Raw genomic sequence first — 17,023 nt, 5'->3', positions numbered from 1 at the left:
CAACAAAGGCCACCAACAGCTGTACGCAAACCAAAGCAACACCCAGCACCTCTCGGTGCCACCAGAGAAACCGAATCCTCTCTTGACTTCAGGTTTAAGCTGTATTCTGAGGCTGTGCATAAGGACATGACACCGTTGTTGGCAAAGCCACGGTAAGTACAGGATCTGCCCCTTATTACCTAGAATATCGTTTGTTCTTTGTTTTAACTGCAGGTATGTTCACCTTGGAAATGCCACAGAGTACTTGGCTCATTGGACGTGCTTCACAGAAGTAGGTGAAGACCGCTATAATCCCTTTGCAGCTGATAAGAGAAGGTGGTGCTGACTTACGTCCTGGAGAGAACTTGGGGGTCTTTCCACTCAGTCATGCTGCACATGGACACAAAGTGGAGGCACGTATTCTCTCAGAGAAACCCTGCTCAAATGCAGGGTTTGTGCCTTAATCTCTGGATCTCTGGGACTATTACAAGATCCTGATTTTTCTACACTGCCTGATTCTTTAGGTGCTGGAGACAGCCTTGCTTCTTGGCTGGCTGGTGTCCAAGCCACTCAAAGCAGAGACTGACCACAGAAGCTGTGGTCTTCAGTTCAAGAGCGGAAACAAGGAAGATGCAACTAAATTAGTAATGAGAAAATAATAATGCATGACAAAAAATAGTGAAAGAAACTTGTTTCTCCAAGGATAAGGAGGGCAAGCCACAAACATACAGATGTGCACATATAAATTGACGATAGAGCCTTACAGCTGATGTACAGTCAACCATCCCGACGAGCGATGCCCACAGGACAGTACTTTTGCTGCAAAATGAGAGAAGTTGCTTGGAGGCTGGTGATTTGGGTATCATGGGTTGCATGGAAATTGGGATTGTCTTAGGGGGCTGCCAGGGGGGGTGAGGGTCTGTGTGTGTTTGGGGGGTGTGGTGTCAGTGTTGTGTTCCTGCAGAGAAGGGGAGCCAAGGAAGAGGGAGGAGAGGTGCCTGGAGGAGCACTTCTGACATCTCTCCCAGGAAGTGTCTATGGACACCCGAGCATGGGCTGCGCTGTCCCATCTCATACACAACATGACTTTTCCCACCAAAGAAGTAGGATGCAGCTCTTCTCAAACACTCCGGTTGTTGCCTCCTTCACTCATGCTCCCCAAGAACAGCCAGGTTTGGCCTCTAAAGCAGCCACGGATGGTGTGGTCCAGCAGGAAAAAGAAAGTAAGTGTTCCACCTTCCCAGGACTATAGATTAGCCTGTGCTGGGGGAAACACCCCAGAAATCTTTCCTATCACTGCGTTTACCTGGCCAAGACCAGGAAAAGTGCAGCACAAAGTCTTCTTTCCACTTTATTTTCCACCATCCCCAACTCCCAGGAGACAGAACCAGTCCTTGGCATAGTCCCCTACCGTGGGCCAAGCCAGATTAAACACACACCTTTCAGTCCAAGACAAGGATCTTTGAAGCAAGACTCTGGAAAGAAAAATAAAAAAGTCCAAACAAAAATTAGGGAGAGCTGTCATGGATGATTTGCATATTTGAATATGCAAATAAGACCTGTTTCTTATCCATTGGCACTGGCCCTACTGTAGATGGCAGCAACACAGCAGATCTCTGCCAGCATACAGTGCCACAAAGAAAGACGCTAATTGGATTTGCAGACGCTTATTGCAAAACCCAGAAGTTGCTGGAATAGATATAAAGAAACAGGAGCTCAGCCCACGGCTGCCTTGGGTGCGAAGGCACTCAGCTGACAGCTCGTTAGCTTGAGATGTCCCTGCAAAATTAGAAGTTTGGAGGAGCCTGGATGACTGCTGGCTACACCTTCCCCAGCACTACCCAGCACCTGAAACCCCCAACGCACTCTTACAGAGCCTGGCAAATTTTCTACCCTTGGCTGTGATTGTTTTTTTTGCAGGGTGGGGAGCTTGAAAAGAAAAACAGGGGTAAGCTTGATCAGTCATTGGGCTGGAAACTGTTCAGAGCTGGGAACTGCTAGAGGAGCAAAGGCTGGTTATAGGAATTTCTCTGCTTGAGTATTCTCGCAGTTGAATGTAAAAAGCTACCCCAGCACATTTTAAATGAATCCATTTGCACTTCACGTCCCAGCACAGAGCCGTGGGGTGCTGGCTTGGAGCAGGTGTCAATATAATGTGCTTTCTCTGAATGGGGCATTCCAACTTCTTCAGTCTAATGCAGTTCAATGACCATGTACTAGACTGCTCACCTGAGGCACTGTGCAAGCTCAGGCGCCGGCTCTGGGTTTCCCATCCTTGACTTGGAAGTGTCGAAGTCCTTGCTCAGATCTCACCCCAGGTCACAGCTGAAAGCTGGAGGAGCAACTTGGGTCCAAACTAGCAGAAGTAAACACAGGCGTGCTGTGGAGGGAGAGCAGTCCCGGTCCTGCACTGGGAGAGCATGGAAACTACCATTAACACCAAGTGAGGCAAAAATAAAGGCGCAGAAAACTTGTCACCGATGGGAATTAAAATAAAAAGCAAATTCTGATGATATTTCAGAGGATGTTACAGACAATTTTTCAGGAAAGGGAAAAGTTCAGGGTCTTGCGTGTCTGAGCAACATCTCTTGCACAAGGAGGAAATGCAACAGAGCAAGAGTGGAGTCAAACTTGGGAAAAGAGACATTTCCAGAAAAGATTCAGGCCTGGGAGCATGTAACGACCATGGACTGTGATGAGGCTATGAGTGAATAGCTAGGACTGGAGTTAGAAAATAAAAGATTTAGATCTAAGAGTCGCATGCATGGGAATAATGTCCACAATTAAAGATATCAATGAGAACTCCCAAAGAAAGAGGCCCTGCCTCAATGGAGAAGAAAAGAGACTGTCCGAGGAGATGTCTCTTGGGACTGCATCAGACAGAAACATGGAAAATTAAAACTGGAGCACTTAAAAGAATCCAAATCAGGCTCTTTTTTGTTGTTGTTGTTGCCAACTGAAGCGATTAAGCATTTTGCTTTACTAATATCCTCTATCAGGTTGATGAGGTAAACTGGCTCTTTAGAATGATTTGGGAACCGATTAATCCTTGCCTCTGGCTATCAGTTAGCAACACACACGTTATTGGCTAACACGCATTTTTCTGCTGCCTTACAGAGATCAACAAACTATTTCAAACAAGAAAGTTGCGCGAAGAAAAAAATTCTGCCTTGCACCTAAAAGAAAATTTGCTCAGAAACAGTCACAAATCGCACTTGTAAAGACAGTCCCGCGTTAATTTAAGGCTCACAAAATCGAGCGCAATAACTTGTCATTTAGAGCCCGAAGAAAAGGTAAACAAAACCCACTTTTCAGATGCAAATTGTCACGCTCCGAGTCAGCAGCGGTGCTGAGAAAACCGCGTTTGCAGGGCGGGCGGCTTTTAATGCTGCCTCCGCCGCAGCCAGCAGCTCCTTTCTCAGCCAGGACAGTGACCTCCGGGCTCGTCACCCAGCTGAGCCTGCGGCTGATAGCCACCGCTTCACTGAAGGAATCCCTGGGCCCATTTGCATTGCAAATGCCTCCCGCTACAGACCAGAAAACGAGATATTGTTTCCCCCGCCGCGAACACCCCGCTCCCCCGCCGGCTCCATCGCGGCGCGGCCGCGGGCGGGCAGCGCGGCGGGCCCGGCCCGGGGGCAGCGGGCGGAGGGGAAGCGCGGGAAGGCGAGAGGAGCTGCGGGAGGATGAGGGGAAGGTGAGGGACAAAGGGGGGAGGCGAGAGACCGAGGGGAGAGTGAGGGAGCCGCAGGGGGAAACAGAGGCTGAGGGAAAATGAGGGGGGCTGAGAGGGAAATGAGGGGCACCGCACCGAGGGGAGAGAGAAACCGAGGGAAAATGTGAGGGACTGAGGGGAAAATGAGGGGGTGTAAGAGGGAAATGGGGGAGACTGAGGGAAAATGTGGGGAATTGAGGGGAAAAAATGAGGAAACAGGGCGAAAATGAGGGAGACTAAAGGGGAAATGGGGGAAACTGAGGGGAAAATTGAAACAGGGAAAATGTAGGAGACTTGGGGAGAATAAGGGGGACTGAGGGAAAATTGAAACTCGGGGAAATTGAGCGAGGGGGAAATGCGAGAAAATGAGGGAGAGTTAAAGGCAGCTGAGGAAACAAGGGAGAGCAAGGAAAAAAATGCAGGAGAATGAAGGAAAGCGAGAGGAAACGAGGAGAACAAGGAAAAAGGAGAGAAACTGAGAAGAAATGATGGCTAAAGAGGGAAAAGGGGGGGCATTGAACGAAAATGAAGAACGGTGAGGGGAAAAATGAGACCGAGGGAAAATGAGAGGGGCAGAGATGGAGAGAATATGAGAAGGAAGGAGAGAGGCTGAAGGAGAACAAGGAGAACCGAGGGCGAGCAGTGCCGCCAGCTTCCTCCCTAGCCAAGGCTCAGCCCTGCCCAGCCATTCTGGACTGCCGTGTCCGCTGTACTGGGAGCTGTGGTTTCCCTTGTTCTCAGCTCATTCGTGTAGGAAATTAATAAACGGGTGAGATTCGCTGCCGCTAGCGGCGGGGAAGCGTGGGCCGAGGGAGGGAAAAGGGGCGGGTTGGCGCGGCCAGGGCGCACGAGGCCCAAGCGCTTGGTGCCAGTGCCAGCTGTGCTGCACCACTCCGGGGGGGCCGGGGACAGGCTCAGGAGCGGCACCCGGCAGCGGCGAGCGGGCCCGAGCCCGGCCACGCCGCAAGGCAGGAGCGCGCCGCAGCGCCGCGCCCGCCTCGGGGGCAGGGGGGGCGGCGAGGCCCCACTCCCTCCCACCACCCGCCCCGCCTCCCACTCCCCGCTTGACCCAGCGTGGGCCCCGCCCCTGCCTCCGCCCCCTCGGCAGCCTGCCCGTCGCCGATTGGGTACAGCGACTGCCCATCAGGCAGAGGCGGGGATGGCCAGCGGCTCCCGGGCGGAAGCCCCGCCTGCAGGCGTGAGGCGGTGCAGCTATTGGCGGCGGGCGGGTGCCTCTCTGGTGGGGTCGGTTTCCGGTTCCGCGGGGCGGGCGCCGGGGGGGTGGCGGGGCTGCTGCCTGTGAGTGACACACAATGAGGCGAGCGGCGGCGGCGGGGCCGTGAGGGGCCGCGACCGCGGCGGCGGCGGCGGCGGCCGCGGGGGGGGGGCGGGGGGGTGGGGGGGGACGGAGAGCGGCTTCGCTCGTAGAGGGAAGGAAGAGAGGGGGGGAACAGACTCCCCCCCCGCCGACCGGCCAGCGAAACCGCCCCGGCGGGAGCGAGCGAGCGAGCGGGGCCCGCGGCGCTGCGCCCAGCCATGGACAATCAGGTGAGGGGAGCGGCGGCGCCCGCCCCGCCGAGCCGCCGTGGGGGTGGGGCCCCCGACACCGCCCCTCCCCCCGCGCGGGGGGCACGCGTGGGGAGGGACTGCCCCCCCCCACCCCCGTGCACCGGGGAGGGGGCCTTGCATCGGGGGGGGGGGCCACCCCCCGTCTTCGAGAAAGGAGGGGAGGTGATTCCCTCCGGTGGCGTTGAGGGCATCGCCCCCCTTTGGGAGGCACACCTCCCCCTTTTTTTTTTGGGGGGGGGGGGCGGGTTGCTCGGTCCTCGCCCCTTCATGGGCGGCCGCGCTGCAGCCTCGCCCGCGGCGGGGGGTGGCAGCAGCATTTCCCGCAAATTCCTGCCCGGGCTTATTTACGGGGAGGGGTGGTGCCGGCGTTACTGCCTCCATCAGCCGTCGTGCAAAGGGTTAATGCCACCGGGAGAGTTATTGCCGCTCCGGGGAGGCGGCGGGGAGCCGGCTGGTAGCGGCCGGTCGCCGCGGCGCTGCGGCGGGCGGGGATGGATGCTGGAAGTTTACCTGAGGTGATGCAGAGCAGGCTGGCTCCGGCCTTTTGTGTGCGGGTGCGTGCGGGCTGGTAACAGGTTACCTATGAGCCTGAGGTTCGGGAGGTGAGCCCCGCTATCCTTTGAATAACTATCCAAAGGAGAGTGAATGGAAACTGGTTACGGCTTTCAGGCAATTAGCACATCAAACAAAAAACCAGAGCAGCCTTCAGAATGTTTATTGAGAAGTTGAAAAGCAGACTCCTTTGTATTATTACAAATTGTTTGAATAGGATCCTGATTTCCCTTTGTTGAGAGACACGCTTGGGAAAAAAAAAAACCCTCCATTTTCAGTGGAGCAACTTATACGTGTGTTATGTTGGGAGATCTTATTTTCAAATGTGTTTCAACTTCGGGTTTAATTCATAGCGATCGTTAATTGGACCGGTATGTGAGGAGTATGGCAAGTACAACTTTTGCTCTCAGTTAAACAGTTCTCTTTTATCTTTAATTTTGTTCTCTTCCACATAGTCCCATCTGTTTCTCAGCTAAAATTTCTCAGCCGTTTCAACTAGAAAGGCAAATTTTGTAGACTGACAGTCATTTGCACTTCTCTGAAGAGGGGTAGTAACTGGCAACAGTAGCATGATTTAAAGGGTAATTATGGAATCGATAACGTGAAGCTGCAGAACAGACTGGCTCGGTTGATGTGAATGCTTGCGTGAACACTGTGGGAAGTATCCCAGATAAAGCAGGCCTGTGAGCACCCTCCTATGTGGGCTTAGGATTTAGGCAGACTGTCTCCACATAATGCTCTTCCACTGTAGGAGAGATTGCAGTGCTTTGAGTGAAGCACACCTTGCCATTTTTTTTTTTTAATTCCTTAATTCGACATGAAAGAACAGACAGCAGTGTATCTTCATTTTTAGCGCAGGAGCGAGATGGAGCTAGTGTAGATAAGCCATGAAGCGCAGAATGGGAAAAAATGGCCTGCCAAGAGAACTTGAAGAGGAAGGTAACCTAAAGAAATGTTGTAATAATACTGGTGAAGGAATTAAATGAGTTTGTCCCTGAGTCTTGGAATTGATGTGTTGGATGTCAGCTGAAGGTATTTTGCTGCAAAGATAATGGCCTGAAAGAGTATGTTAAGGCTTATAGTTGAAATTGGAACTGGGCTACAATTTGGGAGGTCGAGCTTTGATGCCTGGTACTCTCTAGACCTCCTGTGTGATCTTTTTACAAAGAAAAGAATACTGAGACTGAGTGACTTGTGTTTTTTTCATAAAGTGTTAACGATGTTCTAAAAAACCACGTTCCCATAAAATGTCAGGTTGGAGATGCAAAATATTTTTTTGAGCGTTAATCATGGTCATACTTCTTGTTGCAGTTCCTCAATGGGAAAATGAGGATAATATTTTTCCTAAACATTTGTCTAGAGCTTGGGAAGCTTTCTCTTTCCATGTTCATTGTCTAACATCATGCCCTCAGGTTTGGCTCTGTATCCACCTGTAATACTGGTAATGACAAATAATGTTGCCTTTCCCAATGGTAATTGAAACCTGCCAGAAAGAACAAGGCACCTGTTTTCAAGTCTTAGGTGAAGAAGGAGGTAAGGACTAAAACTGGCCCCTTTTTTTATAAGCTTCCAGTTGCTGAAGCTGGATTTTGGTAGGTTGAGTTTGAGATAGCTGTGGTGCTAGTCTAGTTTGTATAACATATATACACAAAATTGGTAATTAGTTGGATACCTTAGGTGTTATTCCCTGTCTCTGCAAATCTTGCCCTGAGATTTGCTTGCTTTAACTTGTGTCTGAATCATGTTTGCCTTTCCTCTTACATCTGTTTAATTTGTTTGCTTTCTTCTGACTGTGAAGTCCGCAATAATGCATGGATCTTCACAATTAATTTAATCTGTTTTTTAAGACATTTAATGGGGTTTTTGTGCTTTGAGTGAGACGTTGAATACACCTTCTCTGTTATTCAATGATGAGAGTAGGATTTGGGAGTGCAAAGCAGAATTAGGTCATTTTAGTCTTGAATGTTGTGCCAGCATGCTGTATGTTGACTTGGTCTTTGAAAGTGTGTTAATAAAATGTATTTAAAAGAATACAGAGAGCATTGTAGTTTTATTCTAATGGATTACATATTCTAGAAAATATCATAAACCCCCAATTCATGATATAATTTTTCCAGTTTTAAGATCAGTTTTCTGTCAGTGCTGTGAATTCTTTAAGCTGTGAACATCAAGTTCTGTCTCTGACACTTTCTAGAAATAAAGATTCCACAATTGGGACTTTGCTGACAATTTAGATGATAAGGGAGGCAGATAAACCTATCCCTCTTCTAAAGCTGTTTTCTCTGCAATGCTAATATTAGGAAGAAAATAGGTATGAAGTGGTGCTAGGAGCTATTTTTATGATACGTTTTCTGTTGATAACATTGTACTTTTCAGTATGAGTTAACCTCTCTGTGGAGGCTGTTGTATTCCTCCCCTACGGTGATCCAGTGTCTTCTGTCGGTGGGGCTTAGCATTATGCATAACATGCAAGCTGTTTCATTTTCCTTATGGTCTTACCTCTGTCCTAAAACAGTGCACAGTTCAAGTGAAATTGGAGCTGGGGCACCGAGCCCAACTGCGGAAAAAGCCCACCACTGAAGGGTTTACTCATGACTGGATGGTGTTTGTCCGTGGCCCGGAGCAATGTGACATCCAGCATTTTGTGGAAAGGGTGGTCTTTCGGCTACATGAGAGCTTCCCAAAACCCAAGCGAGGTGAGTGCATTTTTGAAGATGTGTTATTAGGCCTTCTCTGTATGAAAGGGCATTGTGCAAGTCAAGGTTGGCTTGGACTGTCACTTTTCAGTAAAATTAACTTCTTAAAGAGGAGCAAAATGTACATTGCGTGCATTTCAGCTTTAACCTTTACCGTCTTTGTTTGAGGAAGGTCGGGGAGAATGGGACCTTTCTTCTGATGAAAGGGCTGGAGGTGAGATGCTTTCTCTTATTTAGGCTCTAGTACATGAAAGTTCTCAAGACATTTAGTGACAGCAGAAGATAATTCAGGTTACTAAATGGGAAAGATGGGTTTGATTTGTTAATATTTCCCAACAAAGACTGGAGGCATGTGATTGGTGAGAGATGCTCAAATACTGGGCTTGTATACATATGTACATTGCAGCCGCACGTCTCTGTGTGAGCACTGTGCTGTCAGCATGGATGGGGATAGTGTACAAATTGTAGTGTTACTGTCTGCTGGGTCTGTTCTTTGCTCTCTGTGCAGCAATGTGAACCTTATTCTTGGCACGGGGCAGCAGGAACGCATAGCTGAGGTGGAGGAGCAGGAATTGCCCTTTTGGGCAGCAGCACAGTTAGATCTGCTTAAGATTGTGTAACTACATCTGCAGTGTTACTGTTATGTAGCATTACAAGGAATGCTGGCTGCCTAATAGTATTGCTGTAAGTTACTGTGTAATATGTTCATTGAAATATTTCTCTGGAAATCTGGTCACACAGGATGTCCTAGGACTACCTGCTACATGGGCTGTTCATGAGAGTCCACAGTGGAAAGCAACTCAAAGGTGTTCAGCTCATGAGGATGTGAATCTAGTCTGTGTATTAGTATCATCTCCTTCAAATTGATGTGGTAAAACTGATGTATGATAAGCAAGTGCAGTCCTGAGCTGAAAGCTAATTTATAGGATAAAAGTTACAATCTGCTGTGCTGTAATTCTTGTCATCTGGTGCAATTACTGACTTACAAACAACTGTGTTGGGATAGTACGTGGTCTTTGCGCAGTCTATTGCGTATCATCTACCTTTAAAGAGACAGGTTTTTTCTGATCTCTAGGTTTTGCATGCTTTCTTAAGCTTGCTCATAATGCCAGCTTGCTTTTGACCAAAGTGTGTCTGGGTTGTGCGTAAATGGTATGACATATGCATACTATTTCTAGATTTGTTTGAAGGGTTTCTTCAGATGGTTCGCTCTTACTTGGAGCAGAAGCTACGGGTGAAGGTAGGCTTGTGCTACTAGCAGATTGCTTGTGTAGTAATTTTAATTTGTTAGAATACAGCAGCAAAGGAACAAAGGCTGCTTGGCAGATAGTCTTAAGATTCCTGCTGCCATATTGGCACTGTTCTTTGGTTTTGGGCTTTTTCCCCTGAACGATAGGGTTCTTGTATGAAATTCAAGTTAAAAGTGAGTCTAGAGATTTTTATTATTTTTAGATATGCTCTTTTTTCACAATTGAATTTTGAATACTGCTTTCTAGCACCTTAATGATGGTAGATTTAGATGGTAGGTTTAGAGCTGGGGATAATATATCTGCATTAAAGGAAAATAATTTGTGTGCCTTTTAGGTCTGAGGTAGTTTCCTAGTCATGTTAATTGCTTGGAATTCTTTAGAGAAAGTAAAAAGATTTGCACTGAATTCCTCTAATTACTTAATTGACTTTATTTACATATATTGTAGTGCATAAATTACAAGCAAGTGCATCCGGTTCCTGAGAGGGAGAATATTTGTGTTCGTCTCATGTTTCTTCTGGCAGCTGTTATGTAGAAGTATGCCATGGCCAAATAAACGATTCGAGAATCCTTCAGCTCTGCTGTTGCTATACTGAAATGCAGTGGTAGGTGACAGGAAGGATTCGGTAGCATAGGTAGCAGGAACATACAGGGGGAACTGAGGCAGGAGGCATGCAGATGAATTTCTTAAAGCAATTAACTTTTGTAATTGATGTTTCTGCGGTAAGCAGCCCTGTGACCTTAGTGGCAAACTGTTTAACCTTTCTTCATTTCCTTGTATGTTAAATAAATGGCAGTGCTTACCTGCCCTTCAGGTTTGTTATGATGTTTGGATGAAGCGGCTGGTAGTATGGCCGTTACGTAATTATGAAGATTGAGCGTTGCAGGAGAGCATTTCAAGGAAAAAAAATAATCCGCTTGCATGGTATATAGTGTTTTGATTAATAAATATGGGAATCAAAGTAAATGTTACCTTTCTGTACTGTTCCAATTCCCACCTTTTAGGTCTTCCCCTTTTTTCGCAAGACAGCTTTAGCAGGCGGTTTGCATTGTTGTGGAACAGCACAGAAATGTAACTGTATCTCACTGCAAAAGAGGGGGAAGAATTGCGCGGAGACGCTGGCATGGAGTGTTTTATGTTTCCTTTCCATGGGAGGAGCTAAGAACAGATTTTCATGTTCTTAACTAAGCTTGTGACCACCATCTTATTTTGTTTTGGTTTTTCTTTTTCCCACAAAGGTCGGTGTTTTAAATGTGTCCTGAGTTGTCAGAGGCCTATTACTCATCTTGTAACTCCTTTTTGGCTCAAATTAAGCTGCATTATATTCAAAGTTAACATTTGTCTGTTCTCTTTTCAGTGTGCAAGGAGCCCCCTTACAAAGTGGAGGAGTCTGGCTACGCAGGCTTCATTATGCCTATTGAAGTGCACTTCAAAAATAAGGTAGAATCTGATTTCTGGTCTTCTAATTGTTTTGAGCTGTGCCAGAGCCTGAAACTGCCTGACAGAAAGACTCTAAATTATGTGACTGTTTTATGTGTGTGTTTTTTATTAGTCTAATAAATAGAATTTAACTGGGAGTTGGAAGCTCCTGCCAGACTTCAAAGAAAGCTTTTGGCAGAAATGGAATTGTGTAGAAAGGTAATATCAGGACAGTCAATGGTCACAGAGATTCTGAACAAGGGATTGTACCACTTGTAACAACCTTCCTTAGTATGGATAGTATTAAAGCGGTTTAAGATATTTTATGTAAATGGGGAAGTAAAACATAAAACACTTATTTGTAAAAATTTGTAAATACTGTGTTAACTGGCAATATATTAAAAAAATAATTTTTTTTATTTGCAGTCTTATTAAATTTACTGCACAGGTATAAAATCTGTATAGGCCCAAGACAAACATTTGCATACATAGGACGAGTATTTACAGCTATGTTAAAAGGATTGTTGTTCTCATTCAGTACTCTTCCAAAAAGAAAACACTAAATATTTTAAATCTTAAGATGCATTGCCAACAAGTATATGAAGGTTAAAATTTGGGATTTATTGCTTGCTTGAAGTCTTACCGCAGAGGTCACGTGCTACATGACTTGAAGAAGGTTATGAAAATAGGGATTTGGGCACTTGTGTTCCTATTAACTCAGATCCAGTTAAATTGTTTTGTTAAACATGAATAATGACTCTTTCTGGCTTTGATTACTACTTAAATAATAAAAGAATTTGCTTTGCTTATTATCCCTAAGAGGGAACCTAGATAAACTAAGAATTTGTCCATTAAGCCTCATCACTGTAACGTATGCTCTCACCCACAGCACCCTCAGCCCTCTGAGCATAAGCCATTACCCCGGGTTTTGTTGACAGCAGACCACGTATAACAACCGAATTCTGTCTGGCTTCCCAGCATCCTTTCCATTGTACCTCCCACAAACATACCTGTTTCTTGTTTTCTTCTCTCCCCAGTCTAGCGCAGTGTACTCTTCTGGTAGTGTCATTTTGTGAATAATTAACATTTTAGCTTGGTTTTTTGGCCTACCGCATTGCTCTAACCCCGCTTTATGAGTCTGAGTAATAAGCCAAATAATGAGACTGAACCACAAGAAGACTTGTTTTCTAAACCTGGGAACGTTTTGCCCACAAGTTTCTTTTGAGTGGGTGGGGTAAGCCAGAAGGATGTGAAGAGAAATGGCAGTTAGAGGGTTGGGGATGAAAGTTGTTGATAGAAGCAGCTTTTTGGCAAAGACTGAAAACTACTACTTGAATGCAGAAAAAGCCCTCAAGAGTTTAGAAGTAGTTTGACTTCTGGTGGCTTTTCTGAGGTTTTGGATGGAAACAGGAAACTCTTCATCTGCACTGGTATGTTGGCTTAATTCAGGTTCAAAATCTACCCTTATGTTCTGACCAAAAAATGTGAATTTTCCATGCTGATTCCTGGTATGGGGAATCTCTAATGACTGTGATGGGTGAACTGTGTTTTGTTTCTACTCTTACCTTTTATTTTTCCTTCCTGTCTTCACCCAGTCTTTTCTCACACTTGCCTTTTCCCTGCAGGTCTCTGATGGCTTTGACCTTCGCAAGTCCTCAGGTCTTTCTGTCTCATTTCTGCCTTTCCTGTATTTTTTGGTGGATGCACTTGTTTGCATTGACTGTCTGCATTCATAGGTTTTCTTTCTCTCCCTCCCTTATATTCCTGTGCTCCTTGCAGAATATGGAACTGGCAGCTCTTCTGAATATAACTTGGTTTCACACCCACCGAGGTCATCACTTCTCATTGTTTCTATAAACACGTGACTGCATAGTTGTTCTTTCTAGCATTAGGGATAGGATGACTTTTATAAATAAGGGAAATAGGTGGTCTCTGTTCTTAGCGGAAACAATGGAAGTAGCAGATAATCTAGGAGAAGGCGGTTTGGTTTTGACATTTTGGTCTTCAGAAACATGAAAAATAAACAGAACAGGTTTAGTTGCAGGCTTGTTTTCAAAATTACAGATCTTCAAAATACTAATCTTTGCCCTGTTTTTTTAGCTGCATGCATTACAGACTAGTTCTTTTCCACTTCTAAGCTGATTGACAAATTGACTAATTAAGGAGTTTCAGATGGCACCTCCCATTATTAATTTGTGGCAGGCAGCGGCTGAGGGAAAACATGATAGCTTCTGTCTTCCAGCGTGTCATTTGAACAGAGACACATTCCCAGGTTCAACCATGAACTTGAAATACATGAGCTATACTGAAGTTGTTTGAAATTTGCTTTTACGCCTTAAAAGTAATTTTTCTGTCCTTATGTCAGCAAATGTTATGTTCTTTGCACATTTGGAAGTTAAGGTTGGTACTTATGATTGCAGGAAGCTTAGAAGCTGCCTGACGATGCGAAGAATTTGGCTCCTCTGACCGCTATTGCCCGGTGATAATGCCATCTTGAAACATTAAGAGCTATGATTATTTTCAGTAAGTGGAGTTGAAGGAAATGTAAAAGGAAAATTATTCTGCAAAGATAGAAATGCAAAACCAAATAAGCAACGACTGGGATACAGTAGAAATTAAAAATATTGGGAAAGAGGAGGAGGAGGAGGAATGGCAAAGGCTTAGAATACAGCCTATTTTCTCCTTCCTGCATTAAAGAATGTGACATTAAAGCACCAAATAAATAAAAGTCTTTACTACTTTGAGACCATATGTTCACTCTGATCTCTGTAAACCTGTTGACACTGGTGGGGATCAGCTGTTGTGTGTGGAGCATATATTGTTCTGAATTTGCCTGAACTGATTACAGCATTTGGGACTCATCCTTGAATAACTCTTTTCAAGTAGATGTTATGGATTGATTCTGGGATTGGGTGGAAGGCGGTGTTTTGTAGGTGGCTGGGCAGGAGGAATCGGGTAGGTCTTTCTGGCCATATGCTCCCTACATTCTAGCACGTTTTTGTTGTGTGTTCTCTCAGTTGAAACGAGTTGCAAAGGCTGTGGGATTTGCTTATCGATGCATGTTTAGCTTTGTAAAGGTGAGAAGAGAAAGGATTTAAAGAGGGGGTGAACTGATCGGTGAAGGTTGATCTTTGCCGTGGCTGGCTGGAATTTTTTTTCCCCCCACAGTTTAAGGCTTCTTTCTTAGTAGTTTCCTTTCCCCGTTCTATTTTGTTACTAGGATGATAAATAGTGGTTGTTGGAGCCAGTGTACTCTTTGCTTTGGCTAAAGAAACATGGGCCTGTTCAGTGCTAAGGAACAGTTTTACTAAGAATGGCTTAAAAATGGTTTTAATGGGCTTCATCAGGGATTATTCTTTTTTTTTTTTGGCAACTTTGCATAAAACTGCCCATTAACTCTTTGTGTTGGAGTACTCTCTTTTTGTTATTGTTGTTGCCTGTTTGGAGTAGGAGAGTCAGTGCTCTTGGCCCCACTGAAGCTTTTGGTGCCTTTCTGTCAGACAGGGAAGCATCAGCAGAATATTAAAAAAAAGGTGCAAGAGCCCATTCTTCTGTGAACATAGTTATGCCTCGTTGGTACGTGTTTGTCCTTCCAGTGCTGTAATTCAGTTCCTCAGTAAGTAGGTGCTTTCTCAGTCTTGTCATTTGAATCACAGAATATGCATTTTGAGTGTTGCTGTGAGCCTGGACAGTTTGTATCTCCAGGCTTTCTAGAGAGTTGCAGTGGTCTGCGCAGGCCACAGGACTTGCAGTCTCTTTAGATATCGGTGGTCTGCTAGAGCCTTTGCCTCTGCAACTGAACCTGAAAAACAAATGGCAGGGTCTCAGCAGGTTGAATGATAAAGCTTTTGAAAGCAGAGTTGACTAATGATAGTGGATCATTTGGGATTGTTGGACTGAGAATGTTAGTAGGCTATTTTTATTTTTAAATCCTTTGTGTTCCTGTAATGAGGGCTGCTGTTAGTGGCTTCTGGTGCTTGAATCAATACAAACTGGGTACAATAAATGCATTGCTGTTTTTCTACTGCTCTTCCCCTTCCCTCTCCCCTCTTGATTTCTACAGTCTTGAGGGTTTTTTCATGGCCTCATTGTTGTCTCCGAATACATCTCTCATAGTGGCGTATGTTGTAATCTGGAGGCTGTAATACAGGTATGACTTTGGTATTCATCCCTTGTTACATTTTTTACATCCTAATCAAACTAGATCACACGCGCACCCCCCCAACAAAAGGTCCAGTATACTTTCATGCTATTCTGATATAAGGCAGATGACATTAATGTAACATGGATAAGATGTTGTATTAAAGTCTCTTTAAAGATACTGCCTCCCAATTTCGGTGCTAGAGATAAAAGGCTTCCAGTATTTACATAATGGATACATGTAACTTGGGCTCTTTCTGTTAGTGAAAAGGGAGATAAGCAAAGAAAGCAGAAAGATCGGTTTGATTTTTCCAGTTAGGTTCAAAATAAAGACATGCTTATTTTACCCTTTCTGCAATATTTGTACGTGTGAGATATATAAAATACAAAGAAAAATATTGGAGAAGGGAAAAACTATTTGTGTATCAAAGTAGGGGCTCGGTGGAGACATTGTATGTGGGTTGCACATATGGCAGGATAGGTGAAACTGGAGATCAATTAGAACTGCGTGTCAGGACTGTGCCATCAGGGAGGTATTGGCTTGTGAAATATGCCTCAGGAAGGCTGCTGAAGAGCCCGTGTTTGCATGAGGCATTTGAATTTACTTTACAAGTTGCTGTGGTTTTGGGGCAGGGTCTGCACATGTTTGAGAAAAAGGGGAGTAATTTAACCTGTTAGCATTTATTCAGTGTTGCAGAAAGTTGTGGAAGGAGTAAAACTTGTCGTTTTGTCTGGCCTTTAAGCGGAAGCATTTGTTGCTCACATTTTTTAGATCTGCTCTGTGTCATTTTACTTACCAAACCTGCTGCACTTTCTCTTGCACTGCTGCTGCTGTGGTGAATCTTTTCTTACCTTTTTCTGTCATAAATTAATACATATTATCCGTTTACCCATTCATCTATCTGAGCAGAGTGCTTTCCTGGCCAAAACACCCAGGCTGTGTGTGTTTCAGTAGCCATTCAGTGTGGCATATCAATAGGCATCTCCATATGCTGAATAGATTGCAGTGCCTGGCAAGGAAGCGTTGTCAAACATAGCAGCTTTACTGGCCACGACAGCATCATACTGTGTGTAAGAGCTGGTAGGTTATTAAATGCTTGTCTTTGGGCAATGAGTATATTTTCCTAATTTTCCAAACTAAGTAATAGGTTTCAGATGGAGGAAAGTTCCAAAATGATGTTCTCTGTTTTTACTTAACCCTGTGGAATCTCAAAAAAGATAAGGGGTGCTTCGTGGACTTGTTAGCAGAGTGTAATGTAAGGCTACTTCAAAAAAAAAAAAGTAATATTGGGCTATTCACTTATAAATGTCCTGTGTGGAAGCCGGGTGGAAGACTAGTCAAACGGGTTGTACAAGCCAGGAAAGGGGGTTTCATTTATACAGACGTTATGGACCAGTTGTGGATAAATGACTCTGTCAGGCTGGATCTATGGCAAAAGGGAAGTAGTGTTAGATGTTATAGTTATTGAATAACCATGAGTCTGCTTCCTTGGTGTGCTAGATTTTTGTAGATAATTTTGTTTTATGGCTTTCTAAAAGTGATTTATGAGCTTTATGCGCACGCTACCAGTGAAATTCTTTTGATTCGTGTTAAGTGGCAAAGGGCACACCCTGCCTTAAAAACAGGACAAGGAAATTTTAACAAAAGACTTTGAAAAATTCCTCATCTTACAAAAAGTGCCAAAAGAACTTTAACCCATTGC

At 45.1% G+C, this 17,023-nt stretch overlaps 1 protein-coding gene across 3 annotated transcripts in view; it reads left to right on the top strand.

Moving 5' to 3' along the window:
* Positions 1–5,098: 5,098 nt before the first annotated feature.
* Positions 5,099–17,023, top strand: part of MLLT1 (MLLT1 super elongation complex subunit) — a 32,452-nt gene continuing 20,527 nt past the window's right edge. For all 3 annotated transcript variants that reach the window (XM_040591613.1, XM_040591611.1, XM_040591612.1), the window contains exons 1-3: positions 5,099–5,242; positions 8,331–8,511; positions 11,119–11,201. In XM_040591613.1, the coding sequence (XP_040447547.1) occupies positions 5,231–5,242; positions 8,331–8,511; positions 11,119–11,201 (276 nt within the window). In that variant the 5' untranslated portion in view covers positions 5,099–5,230. The remainder of the gene's footprint in view (positions 5,243–8,330; positions 8,512–11,118; positions 11,202–17,023) is intronic.

The sequence above is a fragment of the Falco naumanni genome, chromosome 4 (genome assembly GCF_017639655.2).
Source record: "Falco naumanni isolate bFalNau1 chromosome 4, bFalNau1.pat, whole genome shotgun sequence".
Taxonomy (NCBI): domain Eukaryota; kingdom Metazoa; phylum Chordata; class Aves; order Falconiformes; family Falconidae; genus Falco; species Falco naumanni.
The sequence above is the reverse complement of the archived record's forward strand: the minus strand, read 5'-3'. Positions and strand labels throughout refer to the sequence as shown.